The 14,905-nt window shown below is 40.3% G+C and overlaps 1 protein-coding gene across 6 annotated transcripts in view; it reads left to right on the forward strand.

Annotated features, from left to right (window-relative positions):
• Positions 1–14,905, forward strand: part of STX8 (syntaxin 8) — a 604,909-nt gene that overhangs the window by 440,558 nt on the left and 149,446 nt on the right. For all 6 annotated transcript variants that reach the window (XM_029600328.1, XM_029600329.1, XM_029600323.1 and 3 more), the window contains one exon: positions 3,573–3,674. In XM_029600328.1, coding sequence (XP_029456188.1) covers positions 3,573–3,644 — 72 coding nt within the window. In that variant the 3' untranslated portion in view covers positions 3,645–3,674. The remainder of the gene's footprint in view (positions 1–3,572; positions 3,675–14,905) is intronic.

Here is a 14,905-nt window from a genome sequence, read left to right on the forward strand (position 1 = left end):
GTACATGTTTACACCTGCTAAATGACTCATGCAATTAAAGTCAGACTCGTCTTTTGACTGCACATTTTGGATAGGATAGCTGGGTGAAGTGCTGGAGGAGAAGCCTAGCAGTTAGAGCAGTGGGCTACAAACCAAAGAAGCCAGGGCTCATATCCCACTGCTGCTCCTTGGGATCTTGGGCAAGTTATTTCATCCTGCATTGCCATACCTAGGGCAGGCATAACTTGTAAAATAAAGGTAGGGGGGAATTAAATAGGGCTGGGGGGTGGGTTAAAAAGGGGGAGGGGGCCGGAAGGAAAGTTCCCTCCGAGGCTCGGCATGCGCAGGCTGCCGATTTTGCGCAGCCTTGTGCAAGCCGACCCTGTATTTTATAACATGTGCGCGGCAGCGCGCGCATGTTATAAAATTGGGAGTAGATTTGTTCGCGCCGGGTTGTGCGAACAAATCTACTCCCGCGCGCACCTTTTAAAAATCTACCCCAAATTGTTTCAATTATTACACATGTAAAATAATATGCACATTTTTTTTTATAAAATGAGCAGAGAAAATTTGCATGCTCCTGCTTTACAAATTTCAAGTGTGTACTTTCAGGGTAGAAATATGAGGTATTATATAAATTGTGTGGCTCTCACCATAAATCTCTACATATTCACTTATGAGTGCATTTGGTGCCTCACATGCACTTTTTGAAAGTTGGGCTCTTAGAAGGCAATAATTCTAGGGGAAAAAAACTATTTTCTTTTTCTAAAGGTGTATTGCATCCTGTTTAAGTGCTAGACAAATGCAAATAACAATTCAGCATAGATTTTTTTGTTGTTGTCTAAACTGAACTACATCTTTAATGATCTCTAGTGTCTTGGACTAAGTTTGTACCAGTGAAAGACTGTTTTATATGCCTGAACCAGGGGAGTCACTTGGTAGTTAGAGTAATGAAATCTAAAAGCAGGAATCTTTATGTAGGGCCTCATTGGTGTGGCCTTGTAAAAGGGCTATACAATTAGAAAAGGAGACAAGAGCATATCATCTTTATAGTGGAGGAGTAGCCTAGTGATTAGAGCAGCAGGCTATGAATCGGGGAAACCAGAGTTCAAAATCGCACTGCTGCTCCTTGTAACCTTGGGCAAGCCAATTTGCCCTCTGTTGCCTCAGGTACAAACTTAGGGACAGATTCATTAAGGCTTTTCTCCCATTTTTGTGTCTATAGTAAAAACCTTTAGTGAATCAGGTACTTAGATTGTAAGTCATCTGGTGATAGGAAAATACCAGAAAAGAGAGTCACAAAGTGAATGCAACCCAAATAATCCAACCCAAAAAATAGCATTCAACTTAAATTTAAATATATTTTGATTATACATTCGCAAATAATAGAAAAATCAATGCCAAGAAAACATTGGCACGTGCAGACCAATTTTGCAGCACGAAATGCCCTGGTCATAATTAATCATAGGTCCATCATTTAAGCACGTATACAGTGTCCCATCATTCTCAATTTTTTTTAAAAGATTTTTTATGCAGATTAAAAAAGGAAAACTTCCCTTAGTGATAGTTGAATGTATTGGCAACAGCAAAGCTCATCAAGCATTTCGTGCTGCAAAATTGGTCTGCACGTACGGGTGTTATAACAGTCCTCATCTCTATTTCTTTGTCCTTGTTTTCTTGGTATTGATTTTTCTATTATTTGCGAATGTATAATCAAAGCATTTAAATTAAGTTGAATGCTATTTTTGATTGGGCGATAGGAAAATGCCTGCAGTACCTGAATGTAATTGCTTTGAAGTGCAAAAAAGCAGAATGTAAAATCTAAATAAATAAATCTATGCTGTAACCCCCCGCCCCCCCCCCCCCCCCACACACACACACATGAAGCTGTTTCTTGTGTCTTTATTTAACAGAGGTGCCTAGAGGAATTGCAGATTTTTGTGTTGAAAGTCTAAGGATGAGGAGTATTCTTTTCAATTCTTTCCTTTTGGGGAAACCTTAGGCCCAGCTCAGTGGAAAGAGGATTTTGAAATTTGAGAAATTTTTCTTTTTGCGAAGAAGAATAATCCACTTTGACATGCCCGAAAAGTGGAATATAAATCAAAATAAATAAATAAATTGTATTTTGGAACTTCATTTGAAAGAAACCTTTTCTACTCTTCCTTTCCCATTTCTTGGTAAGGGACCTGAAGTTTTTTCTACCTGGTCTCCTTAGGCAAGAGAGGAACCATGCTCTTCCAGTTGTGTTTGTTGAGGAGAGGATACCCATCAGCTTTTTGGTAGACAAGGGAGAGAGAAGTCGCACTTTCAAAGTTTTTTATCCAGTGTAGACATCTATCCGGTACAAAGAGAAGAGTAAAGGAGATACCTATCTGGTTTAACAGGGAGTGAAAAGAGGGCTAGAAGTGAAGAAAGGATCAGAAAATCAGAAAAATTCTGTTCTAAAAGGGAACTCTAAATTGGAGTATATAGAGTTCTGGGAGTCTCTAATTTCAAGAGGGAAATAAATAGGGTCTTACTAACAGAGATGAGGGATATAGTTGAACGAAATGGATTCTGTCCTCAATCGCTCATGCCTCAATAAATTGGTTCGTCATTTCTTGTCATTTTTGCTATACCAGACTAACACAGCTATCCATCTGAAGATTTGATGCTAGAAGTATTTATTTATGGATTATGGATTTACCAAAGAGAAAATGTATTCTGTCTCATATTGTATTGAACAAGTGCTTTATTTATTTATTATAAAAGCTTATTTTGCTAATTCCAATCAAACTGTTCGGTGCAAATTACAGTGCTATATTCATAAAATCATGATGGACAGATAAAATATAAAGACTGTATACTGAACCTTATTTATATATTCTTCTGGTTCTTGTGCATTTGGAGATAGACACACACAACACCCAGGCTTGGAGGGCCACCGCCCCTTCTATGAAGAATCCAATATTTTGGGGTTAAGGAGAGTGGACATTTTAGGACCGAGACTTAGCCCCTGGTATTGAGTTTGAGGCCCTCTCTTCATTGTGCATTGCCTGAATCGGGGTTACATTTAATTTCAAGTTTTGCTTCTGGCCCAGCGACTCTTTGTGACCTTGGGCAAGTTACTTTATTGCTTTGGGTGCCCATGTATTTTGCAAGTTCTTTAGTGGCAAGATTTATTTTACTTGTATGTTAATTTGTACCCTTGGTTAGCATGCCGCATAAATGCCAATATAAATAAATGGAATAAGATTCCTTCATTAAGCATGTCAGGTGTAGCAGTGAAGCTAGTTTTTGCTCTGACTTATGACAACATTGCTGTCCTTTTCCTTCCTTGTAGTTTGTTGTAATGAAAAAGTACAGTTGGCCAATGCAAAGCACGTTGGCAAGGCTTTGTAATCCTCCAAAAGTGGTTCAAGCCAGGGCATTCACTTTTACTATTGTCTCAAAAAGTAGAAAATATGTTTGTAATATTGGGGGAAAACCACAAGGGCAAAGTTCCTATTTCATAACTTTGCCTTTGGGACTATCATGTTTTATTAGGAAATGGGATAAAAGGGAGTCATCTTAAAACAAATCTGATCTAAACCCTGTTTTTCTTCCTTTTCCAGAAATCATTGATGACCTCACCAACTTGGTGGAAAATACAGATGACAAAATCCGCACCCAGACCAGAAGAGTGAAATTGGTGGATAAAAAGTCAACATCCTGTGGTAAGATTTGAATTGCTTCTGTAACCTCCCCTCCCCAGATATTTGTTACTGTTACATGTGAAATATACAGTGAACAAATTTAAGAATAATATTTGAATTATCTTTTTTTCATTCCCATCTCTATTCATGTAAGGGATTTTCATATTCATAAAATTATTTTCAGCCAAAGATGCATTAGCACTAGCCTAAGATTTCAGAATGGCACATCTTGGTGATAGAATCCAGGATTTAGGATTAGAGCTGAGATTCCTTCACTTTTTTTGCAATTCCATTAGCCACTGATGATTTACAGAAAATCAGGTTGATGACTTCAAAAGAGACAGCTTACCTTGCATAGTTTATCTGTCCTTGTAAACACTATTTTTGTGCCTTGTTTGTTTTTAGTGTTTTTTGCATTTGTCTTCTAACAAAAATACATTTAAAAAAATACTGTTTTTTATGAAGGCTATCAGTCACAATAGGAGGAGCTACGGTCTAGAGTACCTAGTGGAAGGTCAAATATTGACCATTACATCAACCACAGCATGGACTCAATATGGATTTTATCCCCTTAAAAGTAAGATGTGTCTACTTGGGGAGAAAAATGTTTGAAGAGTTTACATATTGCTTCCATTTAGGAAAGCATATCTTGCCAAATTGTATCCAGATGTTGATTAATTGCTTACTTTCTTGTAGCCAAGGAAGTAAAGTAATTGTCGATTCATAAGCCTCTGTACCTAAATATACTGTTATAACAGTATATATGAAAAAGGTCTAGGCATTCCATAGATATCAGGAGGTCCATATTCAGAAGCATTTAGGTGGATAACTCAGAAGTTATCCAGCTAAATGAATATTTGGGTACTTAGCCAGCTAGAATTTAGCCAGATAATGAGAGAGAGAGAGAGAGAGAGTGAGTGTGTTACTAGGTGGGCCTCCCATAGGGATATAAATACCTATCTAGGGAGAGGGCATTACGGATAGCCTCTCTTTCTCTCTCTCCCCCCCCCCCCCCCCCCCAAGATGGCTAGGCTGGTGCTCCGGGAGCTTCAAACCTACTGAGACATCACAAAATGCCCTAACATCTTACCACCCCATAACACAAGCTATCGCACAGCTTAACGCTACTGAAAAAGGTGTAGCTAAAATTGCGGTTAAGTCTGTGCGATAGGACTTCACAAACTGGTAAACCCAGCCCACTCCTGCCCCTAACTCCTCCTCTTTTTCGGATTTGCATCGCACCTTACGATATGGTGCTTTCGCATGCATTAAGGGCTTATCGCATGCATCAACGGGGCTTTTCGCATGCGAAAACGCCTTAGCGCATTTTGATAAATGATCCCCTAAGTTATCTGGCTAACTCCAGTATTCAGAGTTAGTTAGATAACTTAGGCCTAGATTTTCTAAGACACCGTGGTGTCGTGAATCGCATGGTGCAGGGGGGCGGGCCTGCGATAGCCGGCAGCGATCGCACCTCTGTGGTGCGATCGCTGCCGGCTTTCGCACTCAATAGCGCCATCATAAAAGTTGGTCGAATAAGTTTAGCCAGCTAACGTTGCTATCTGGATAGTGAATAAATATGGACCTCCTAATTTCTTCTGTTGATAAATTTACTATTTTTATTATGTGAAATCCAAAAAGATTTAGTAAGTGTGTGGGCAATAAAAGGGTGTTCTGTAACCTGTCTGATATACTGGACCTCCTTCCCCTTCACCTATCGGGATGGGCAATGCTATAGACAATTGCCTCTATCACCTCTTATACCTTTGAATAGCTCGGAAAAGACCACAGGGTTTTTCCACAGAATCAGACTTGTATTTGTCAGACTTTTCAGGTCTAGCAGTTAGAATAAAATAGATGATACATATCTCTATAGTCATTGGTGATTAGCATCAGTTTATACTGAGTAAAACTCTGCATCATTGGTAAACTTAATATATTTGAGACCTTGACTTGTTTTACAGTATATTAATAAATGAACTAGCTAACTAACCCTCTAACTTTAGGAGATTACTTTTCATTTCACCCTGAAGCAGTCTCTGAAGAAGCAGCATCTGCCAAAGGGAGCAGGCATTGTTGGCTCCAGTTGCTTGCTGGGCTAAGGCTGGTTTGAGCCCCTGGAGAATAAAAAAAAGCAGGTTCAAGATGAATAGCCAGGTAACAGCATGGCTTTGTACATGCGCAGGACACTGGAGTTCATCTGCTTCATTGCAGGGATTGGGGGGGGGGGGGGGCGTGAGCTCAGGTGTTATCTTTAGATTTATTTATTTATTTATTTTTCATTTTTATCTACATGATGGTTCTTCTTTTGATGCTTTCCTGAGCCCTTTCCCCTGCTGCTTTTAACACGCAAAGCATGACTATGCTAGACACTCTTGCACAGTCAAGCAGCAGGATGGATGGGGTCATTTCTCCATTTCATACTGCTGGCCCCCCTTTTTCCATTAGGGTGAGGAGGGAGTCACTGCTCCTGCTGTGTGACAACTCCGGACCAGGATATGATCTCTGTCCTGCAACCTCTTGACCTGCGAGCTGTCTTGTGGTGTCAGCGCTTTTCTGTGAGCTGACTTGTCTGATAAACTCTTTTTTTATAGGCTATTTTTCATCTCCAGGCAAATTTGGATTGATTTCACTTCTGTGACCAGGCCCTGTTCTGGGCATTCTTAGCTCATGTTTGTGGAAAGAAACTATAGTCCTTAGTAAAACAGGCAGATCAGATAATCTGGGCACATATTGTGTTTCTGGTCAAAAGTTCCTCATCTTGTTTTTCTGTCAGCGTCCATCTTCTGAAATAGGTGTCCCTCTTATGGAGTCAGTATTCATATTTGTTTGCATACAGTGGTAAAAACGTCTGATATCTCCTACAAGGCTTGGAGTATTTGGGATCTTTTGATATTCTAGAGCTTTCCCCCATCCCAGTAAGGCTAGGGAGTATGAGGAGGTTATGTTTCTCGTGATTCAGAAATAATGTTGTAACGTCAGGTGTTGAAAACAAGCCAATAATAGCAGAAGCCCTAAAGTCAATGCTTGTTTTAAATGTCACAGAGTAATTTCTCTTCTTGCTGCTGAATGTAAGAAATAATAAACAATAGAGTTTAGGTGCTACTAAAATTACACATGCCCCAGGTAAGTGACCTGCCGCAAGGTAAAGCCAAGCTCCGGGGAAATGTGTGGGGAGCATTTGTTTTAATGCAGTTCCCCGATAAAAATACTTATCATCAGAAAATGGCTATGAAAGAAGAAAAAAAAAGTGCTCATCTGAGACTTTGGCCTATAGGGTCAGCAGAAATGCATGCTGAGGCCCAGAACTTGAGGGTAAGAGAGAGGGAGGGAAGGGTACTGAAATCTGGACTCTGCAGAGACTAATTCCTAAAGGAGGGAAAGCAGACACTTCCTGGTTCTACTTAAGAATACAGCTCTTACAGCTTATAGTCATGAAGGTTTCATGGAGAAAAAAAACTTGTCTCTCTCAAAAGAAACAGAATTACTATACTTTTGTTGGATATAAATAAAATGTTAATTATTAATCTTTCAGTTTTTTCCTTTGTTTGTTATATTGTCCTTTCTGAGGCATGATAGAGTGGACTGTACAGTTTGAAAGTACTGCATTTGAGGCTAATAGAGAAATGAATAATAAGAAACATTTTGCACCTAGCTGAATCCAATCAAGAAAATATATTTACTCTTTTCAAACTTTTGAGTAAATTATCAAAGGGATTCCACATGTAAGTAGTCTATATTCGCACACATGCTATTTATATACATCGAAAGCACATGTGCATTTTCGGTGTCGCACATGCATTTTATGGCTTAAAAAGAAGGCGGTCTAGGGGCATTCCAGAATGGGGTCAAAAAATATGCATAGGAGTTGCTGTTTTTTTTTATGACATTTATGCATATATGTAGAGCCAACTTGTTCACACAGTTATACACCTGCTAAATGAATAGCACAAATGAAATTCGACTTGCCTCATCTGCAGTTTTGGGGTGGGAGGTCTGGGTGAACTGGGGGGAGTTCAGGATGAAATGGTAGAGGGTCTAGGTGAACTGGAGTTGGACTGGGTGAACTGGCAGCGGTATCTGCAAACTGGTGATTTCAAGTGCATGCTCAAGTAGCTTCCAAACGGTATACATGCATTCTTTATAAAATACCTGCCTCTGTGTATAAATCACGGTTTTTTAACATACTTGATATATTTTATTTTGTGCATAAAATATACATGCGCTGGTTAAAAAATAATTTAATGTCATCCAAGTGAATTTGGAGGTCTTTTTTGAAGTATGCCAAAAACCATGTACTAACCAATCTACCTTAATTACAAGTATGAAACTTATTTTGTTTCTTTCTATGGGAAAGTATGTACTTTGTGATGTTTTTCTTTATGTATGCACAAGATGTGTTCAATTTTGTTGATTTACTGCTATCACAAAAAGACAGGGAGCTTACCTTTCAAACCTATCGAACTGGATTTGTACATGTAAGTGGACATAAGGAGATTTATCCTAGTATTTTATAAAATGTGCAGTGGGTTGCTGCACACTTTATAAAATACACTGTAGTTCTGCTCTGAAAGTACACATACGCATTTATATTTTATGCACAAAATAAAATATAACAAGTATGTACAAAAACCTGAGAGGGAACTTCCCTTTTCCCTAGCCTGACCCTTCCCCCCCCCCCCCCCCAGCCCTACTCTAACCCACCCCCTTGATCTTTATTTTACCTTTTGTGCCTGCCTCTGGGCAGGTGCAAGTTGGGCGTGCCGGCCAACTGCCGGCACACGATCCTCGGCACAGCAGCAAATGGCCGTTGTGCCAGGAGTCTCTGACCTCGCCCCGGACCGCCCCCTCTCCGCCCCTTTTAGCAAGCCCCGTGACTTACGTGCGTCCCGGGGCTTTATGCGCGTCGCTGGGCCTTTTTAAAATAGGCCCGGCGTGCGTAAGGCCGGTTACGCGCGTAAATCCTCTGGATTTACGCGTGTAACCTTTTTAAAATCTGACCCCTACTTTTATAAGCTCTTTCTGGAATAATTGAATTTTTGGACAATTCCATCAAATATATCTGGAAGATTCATGAACTTTGCAGATCGATGAAAAGTCAGAGCCATTCCTCTTCAGGCTCCCTCTAAGTTGAGACAAGCAGGAGCTCTTTTGGCAAACCTGCTCCACCTGCTGTGCTGGGCTCTGGATCTGCTATAGTTCAAGGGCTGAGCAATATGTGGAAGCCTTGCGTGCAAGAGCTGGTGAGTCCTAGGTGCATTCATGGGTCATTCACCACTCTTCACGAGGCTTGTCTGAGTAGAAGTGCCATTCGTTGGAGCTGGTGGTGAAGTTGGTACTGAAGCATGCATCAACACATAGAACTTTGTCTTTGTTGATGCATTCAGCCTTGGCTCTGTCGATGTACTAGACCTTACACACCTATTCTCAATTCCATCAGTGCATTCGATGCAAGAACAGGAACTGGGAAGACCCAGAGGAGACACGTTCCTTCCTCTGGGTTGGCATTCTTAACTCCATCTCACCTCCTCATTCCATACCTTCCAGAGCCCCTCTTCTATAATTTGACTGTGGACTTTGTTTAGAGACACCAGATCTCATATGCTCCATTGTGCCTTTGGTCTCTATACAGTCATCAGTGCAGTTAGTCTAGGAGGGAGTCTATTTCTGGAGTTCAGTGCTTACTTCTTAAGAGGTGGCCCTGTGCTGGTTTCAGAGGATGTCTCTTCCCCAACCAAGTCAAAGAACATTACAGTCCATAGACCAGAGGACTGAATAGGGTGAAGACTTTGTTTAACTTGTTGGTGGCCAGCGACAAGGAGGGTATCCTTCATCCTCTTCATTTTTTTAAATTTTCTTTTATTGGATTTTCCAAACACATCAATAATAATAACAGTAACAGCATAACTACATAACATTACTATCAATCCCAACCCCCCCTCCCCTACCTCTACCCTCCTCTAATGTTAGGTCATCAAGTCCAAATTTTCTTATTTATGTGATGTATTCCATTTCGGAAAACAAATCCAGATGCGGATAAAAGATGCAATCAAGTTCCTCTTTATAGCTGTTAATCTCTCTTTCTGGAAAACACTCCATAATCTCTTGTAGACCGACATTATACTTTAAGATTGGGTCTGATTCCAATGAGCTGCTATTTCATATTTTGCTGCCACATACATTTGAATAATAAACTTATATACATTTGCTGGAATACCATCAACTAGAGCATTAAGGAAATATATTGCCTGATTACAACCAACGTTAACTTTCATAATGTCCCCAACAAGTTTCTACATTCATTTCCAAAATGGAGCTATAATGTCACAGGATCCATTGTTCCCACTCCCCCACATTCTCTGTAACAGCTATTGGAAGAGGATGGGTAAATGCTCTTCAACCTAGTTAGGTTATAATACCACTTATAGTAGACTTTAAAAGAGTTTTCAGCAAGTAGAGCAGATATAGCAGTTTTAGTATCCCACCATCTTATGTCTTCCCTAGTTTCTTCATCTAAAACCCCAAGTAAATTCTGCTCCCATTCTTTTCAAGTTTAAGCTTCCCCTTCCTGCAATTAGTTAACTCTTTGTTGTGACCGTCGCTGCCCGATGTCTCCACTCCGCCCACCTTACCTCTTTTGCGACTCCCTCTTTGATAGATGGAAGTTTGGCTGCTGCGGCGTCATCCTGCCGTTCTCCCGCGTCCCCGGACCGGTTAGACGCTGCCTTCCGCCATGTTCTCCTGAGGCCTAAGGATGTGCGCGTGGCGCGGCCCCAACTCAAGTACCAGCAGTGGTGCGAACCTCAGGGGCGTCCCCCTGAGATGATGTCATTTAAGGTCTTCGTTTTTGCTAGCTATTTGAGTTAGCAACGGTTTGGTTTGGGGAGATTCCTCCAGGTATCACTGTGGATGGGATTCGCTCTCTGCATACCTTGCTACTCTGCCTCCTCGGACTTTACCAGGGGTACCCGTTCCTCAGGGGCCTCGCTCTCTCTTGCTTTTCAGGTCGCATTCTGGAACCAGTACTCACTCCTCGAGGGCCCACGTTCCCAGACCTGCTACCAAATACTACTACTGCCAGGAAGTCACCGCTGCCTACAACACCAGTGAGTTGCCATCTCTCTCTCAGAGCTTTCCCTGGACCCAGGTACTCGCTCCTCGAAAGCCTACTTCATTCCAGCCTCTGGGCTGCTTCGAGAGACTATTGTGAGTGTTACCATCAAGGTTCTGTTTCTGAACTCTGCATACCCTACCTACTCACTGTATCTAGTTTCTCTACAGCTCAGCCATCCTGGGATCGCTGTTCCAGTGCCTGAGGGACTACAGTCCAGCCGGGCTCTTCCAGCTCACTGCCACCTCTGGTGGTTCACTATACAGTCTAATAAAAGATATAGTGTGTGTCTGTCTCCCAACTCTGAGCCTGACCGGTGGCTCCTCTCGGGATCTTCCCCCGGGGGCGTGGTCATCTGCCACCGGCCCAAGGATTCACCCACAATTATCACAAATAATAACACTTTATATAGCTTAGAGATAAATCCCTTCTTTGCAAAACTTCTCAAACTCCAATTTATCCTTGCGAGCATATTGTTTCCTATCTAAACCAAATAGTGATGAATCTGTAAAAACACATAACGATCATATCCATTACTTTATATCTCTCTTTCAATGAATCAAAATCCAACAACTCGTGTACTGATCAAAGTTGACCTAATCTACTTAGACCCTTACCTTCCCAATGATTAAATCTGCCCCGTTAATCCCTGGAAGGAAGTCACCTTTTAAACTGATGGGCATGAGAAGAAAATATTTTCTCCAGGATGATGATTTATCCCTCAAGGAATTCTAAATCCAAAACGTGTATTTAATGATAGGTTGGCTAAAATTCAAGACATCCATTTATATTTCAAATCCTAGGAGTAAAATTGAATTGGGATTTTGCCTAAGAAATATTGTTCAGTTCTTACCCATTGTTTCATAGATGCATCGCCCTGAGTTGTGCCACCTTAAAGTACCTTCCCACACTGGGGGCCCCCAGCGCATCCATACTCTTAGATAAATATATTATAGCTTTGTCTACCCTAGGAGGCTTCTGTCTCCAAATAAAATCCAGAAACTTCTTTTGGATTTTATTCACTTTTATATCAGGGATTTCTTTAGGGAGTGTCTGAAATAGATAACCCAAGTGAATCAAGACATTAATTTTGACAACTGCTGTCCTTCCTAGTCAAGAAAATTTAGTATACATTGAACCTTATAAGATTTTCTTCAGAAAGATTTTCTTCAGAAAGATATTATTGTTCATCTGCACCATCTTTTGGTTATCTCTAGTGATACTGACCTCCCAAGTACCTTAAAGAATCCCAGGTCCATTTAAACAAGTAAGTATTCTGTATCTGTTCGGCAGTGCTGTCATCCACCATAATATTTTATATTTCTGACTTATTCATGTTCATCTTGAACCCCGCCAAGCCCCCATATCTCGAAGACCAAGCTAGGTGAACAGGACAAACAGGGAAATTTTGTACTCATACTGCTTTATGGAGATACCTCTAATGCTAGAATTATGTCTAACTTTCTCAATAAAGGGTTCCATTTCTAGCGCAAAAAGAAGGAGCAACAGAGGACAACCTTGTCTAGTTCCGTGCTTCAAAGTTAACTCTTCCGAGTACCGGCACTTTAATATGGGCTAGCAATCCATCATACAAAATACCTTACCCAGGTATTGTTATTACCTAAACCCACCTTCCATAAAACCTCATACATAAAAACCCACTGCACCCTATCAGTTGCCTTAGAACATAAGAACATAAGAAATTGCCATGCTGGGTCAGACAAGGGTCCATCAAGCCCAGCATCCTGTTTCCAACAGAGGCCAAACCAGGCCACAAGAACCTGGCAATTACCCAAAAACTAAGAAGATCCCATGCTACTGATGCGATTAATAGCAGTGGCTATTCCCTAAGTATAATTGATTAATAGCCGTTAATGGACTTCTCCTCCAAGAGGAGATGCCTTCTCGGCATCAGTTGCCAACAGCAACAAATCCATTTTCTCTTCTCAAGCCACCCACATTAAATTAAGCACCCTTTGAACACTGTCTGACATCCACCTGCCCATAATAAAGCCAGATTGAGCTTAATATATTAATTGGGACATTCTTTGCTAATTTATCAGCTTGTCCTTTAGCCAGTATTTTTATGTCTAAATTCAATAAGGATATCGGTCTATATGACCCACACATTAGCATCCTTGCCCTCTTTGGAAGTAGAGTAATTCCTGCCAGTCTTGTAGAGGGAGGCAAAACCATCTCCAAGCAGCAATTAAACATGTTCTTCGAAGGGGCCAATAACAGACCCTCGAATTGCTTATAAAAATGAGCTATGTACCCATCCAGCCCTGGGGATTTATCTACCTTTAGACCTTTGATGGCTAAATAAATTTCATATTCTGTAATATCTTTATTCAAGCCTTCTTGCTGTTCTAGAAAAAGTGAGGATAGCTGAACTTCCTTCAAATATTTGTCAATATCCTCCTCTGATATAGAAATATCCTCTGTATAGAAATCTTGATAGAACTCCCAAAATCTCTGCAATATCAGATGAGGCTCATATATCATCTTTTCTTAATCAAGTAATCTGATTTTGAGTTATTTGTCTCTTCAGTTTAAAGGCCAGTAGCTTTGAAGTTTTATTTCCATGTTCAAAGAAAATCTGCTTCACTTGTTGCATATGGTAGCTAATTGGATCAAGTGATACGTTTTTCAGTATACTCTCTTATTCCAACTGCCCTAAAATTTTTAATGAACCACTACACTTGTGTAACCTCTCCAGATATTCTGTAGACTCCCTTAGGTCATCTGCTTCCCTCTGTTTTTCCTTCTTCACCTGCGATGCCCATGTTATCAGCTTATCTCTCAAAACTGCTTTTAAACAGTCCTAAACCAAAAAGAGATTTACCTCTCCCATATCATTCAAATGCAAGACCTCCCTAATTTCCTTCTCAGTCTTTTTATTAATTGTTTCATCATGTAATAAGACATTCAACCTCCAGAATTTTTTTTTTGGGGGGGGGGTGTGTACTAAGAGATGTTTCTTAGTTCAACCCAAATCGGAACATGATTACTCCTTACACATCAATATGTGCCTTATAAACCTACCCAGATAAAGAATGACTGTCTAAATCTAAAAAAAAACCCCACACTAACCCACCATAATATAACAACCATATCAGGGAAAGTGTTCACAGACAATTAATATACATAAAATAATTCATACAATAATTTCCATAGCACATATACTTTTTTTTAATGATGAATACAACCCCCCCCCAGAAAATCAATACATCTTCCACCCACCAAATACAACATATATACAACAAACCCCAATTAAAACATACAGTGTTGTATTATAACAAATCAAATGCATATCAACCCTCCCACCCACCAATTAAAACCTTCATACATATAACAACCCACTAACCCTTGCAGAAAAAATCCCACTAATACAAAAGATCTTCTATTACCTATGACTGTTAACATTAACAATATCACTGCTCAAATGTTAGACAACCTTCCATTTACATTCTATTCCCTTAATCTTCACCAAAGCGTGTCTTCCAACAGGTCACTTGAAACATAGACAATCATTAATACAGGACTGATGATCCCCCTTCCCCCATCAGTATTAATAAGTGCTGCCCATAAGAGCTGAAATGTATTACCTGTGCTGTGTACTTACCCAGCAACCAGCCATCACCATATTTTCCATCGGCAAAATTGCACTGTGGGAGAATGTTATAATCCTGGCAACTCCCAGGAAATCTTGAAACATTTTGAATTTTGAGATGCACATCACACACGACCTGTATATTCATAGAGTCTTTTGTGAAATGCCATCTCATGATTGGACAAAGAGGTGAAAACAACATGGGTGCCATCTGTCACACCCATCATATTTGGTTTACCAGCAAGATCATAAAAGATCATAAAAACCACATGCAGTTGTGCTTGCTGCTTTGGATACTGGATATAGTCCCTCGTGCATTTTGTCATTGCCTATAATACTTGATTGAAGTATCTTGAAAATGATTACTGGTCTATTCCACCCACTATTCCAACCATATTTTCGAAACTTCCACTGGCCAGAAAATGTAATGCACTGAACAATTTCACCAGCTTGGGTATTGCATGGCCATGGTTCATGAGGGGATCAATATCATAACAAAGGTACTCATAAAGGAACAAAATAGACCTG

This window comes from Rhinatrema bivittatum, chromosome 4, assembly GCF_901001135.1.
Source record: "Rhinatrema bivittatum chromosome 4, aRhiBiv1.1, whole genome shotgun sequence".
Taxonomy (NCBI): Eukaryota; Metazoa; Chordata; class Amphibia; order Gymnophiona; family Rhinatrematidae; genus Rhinatrema; species Rhinatrema bivittatum.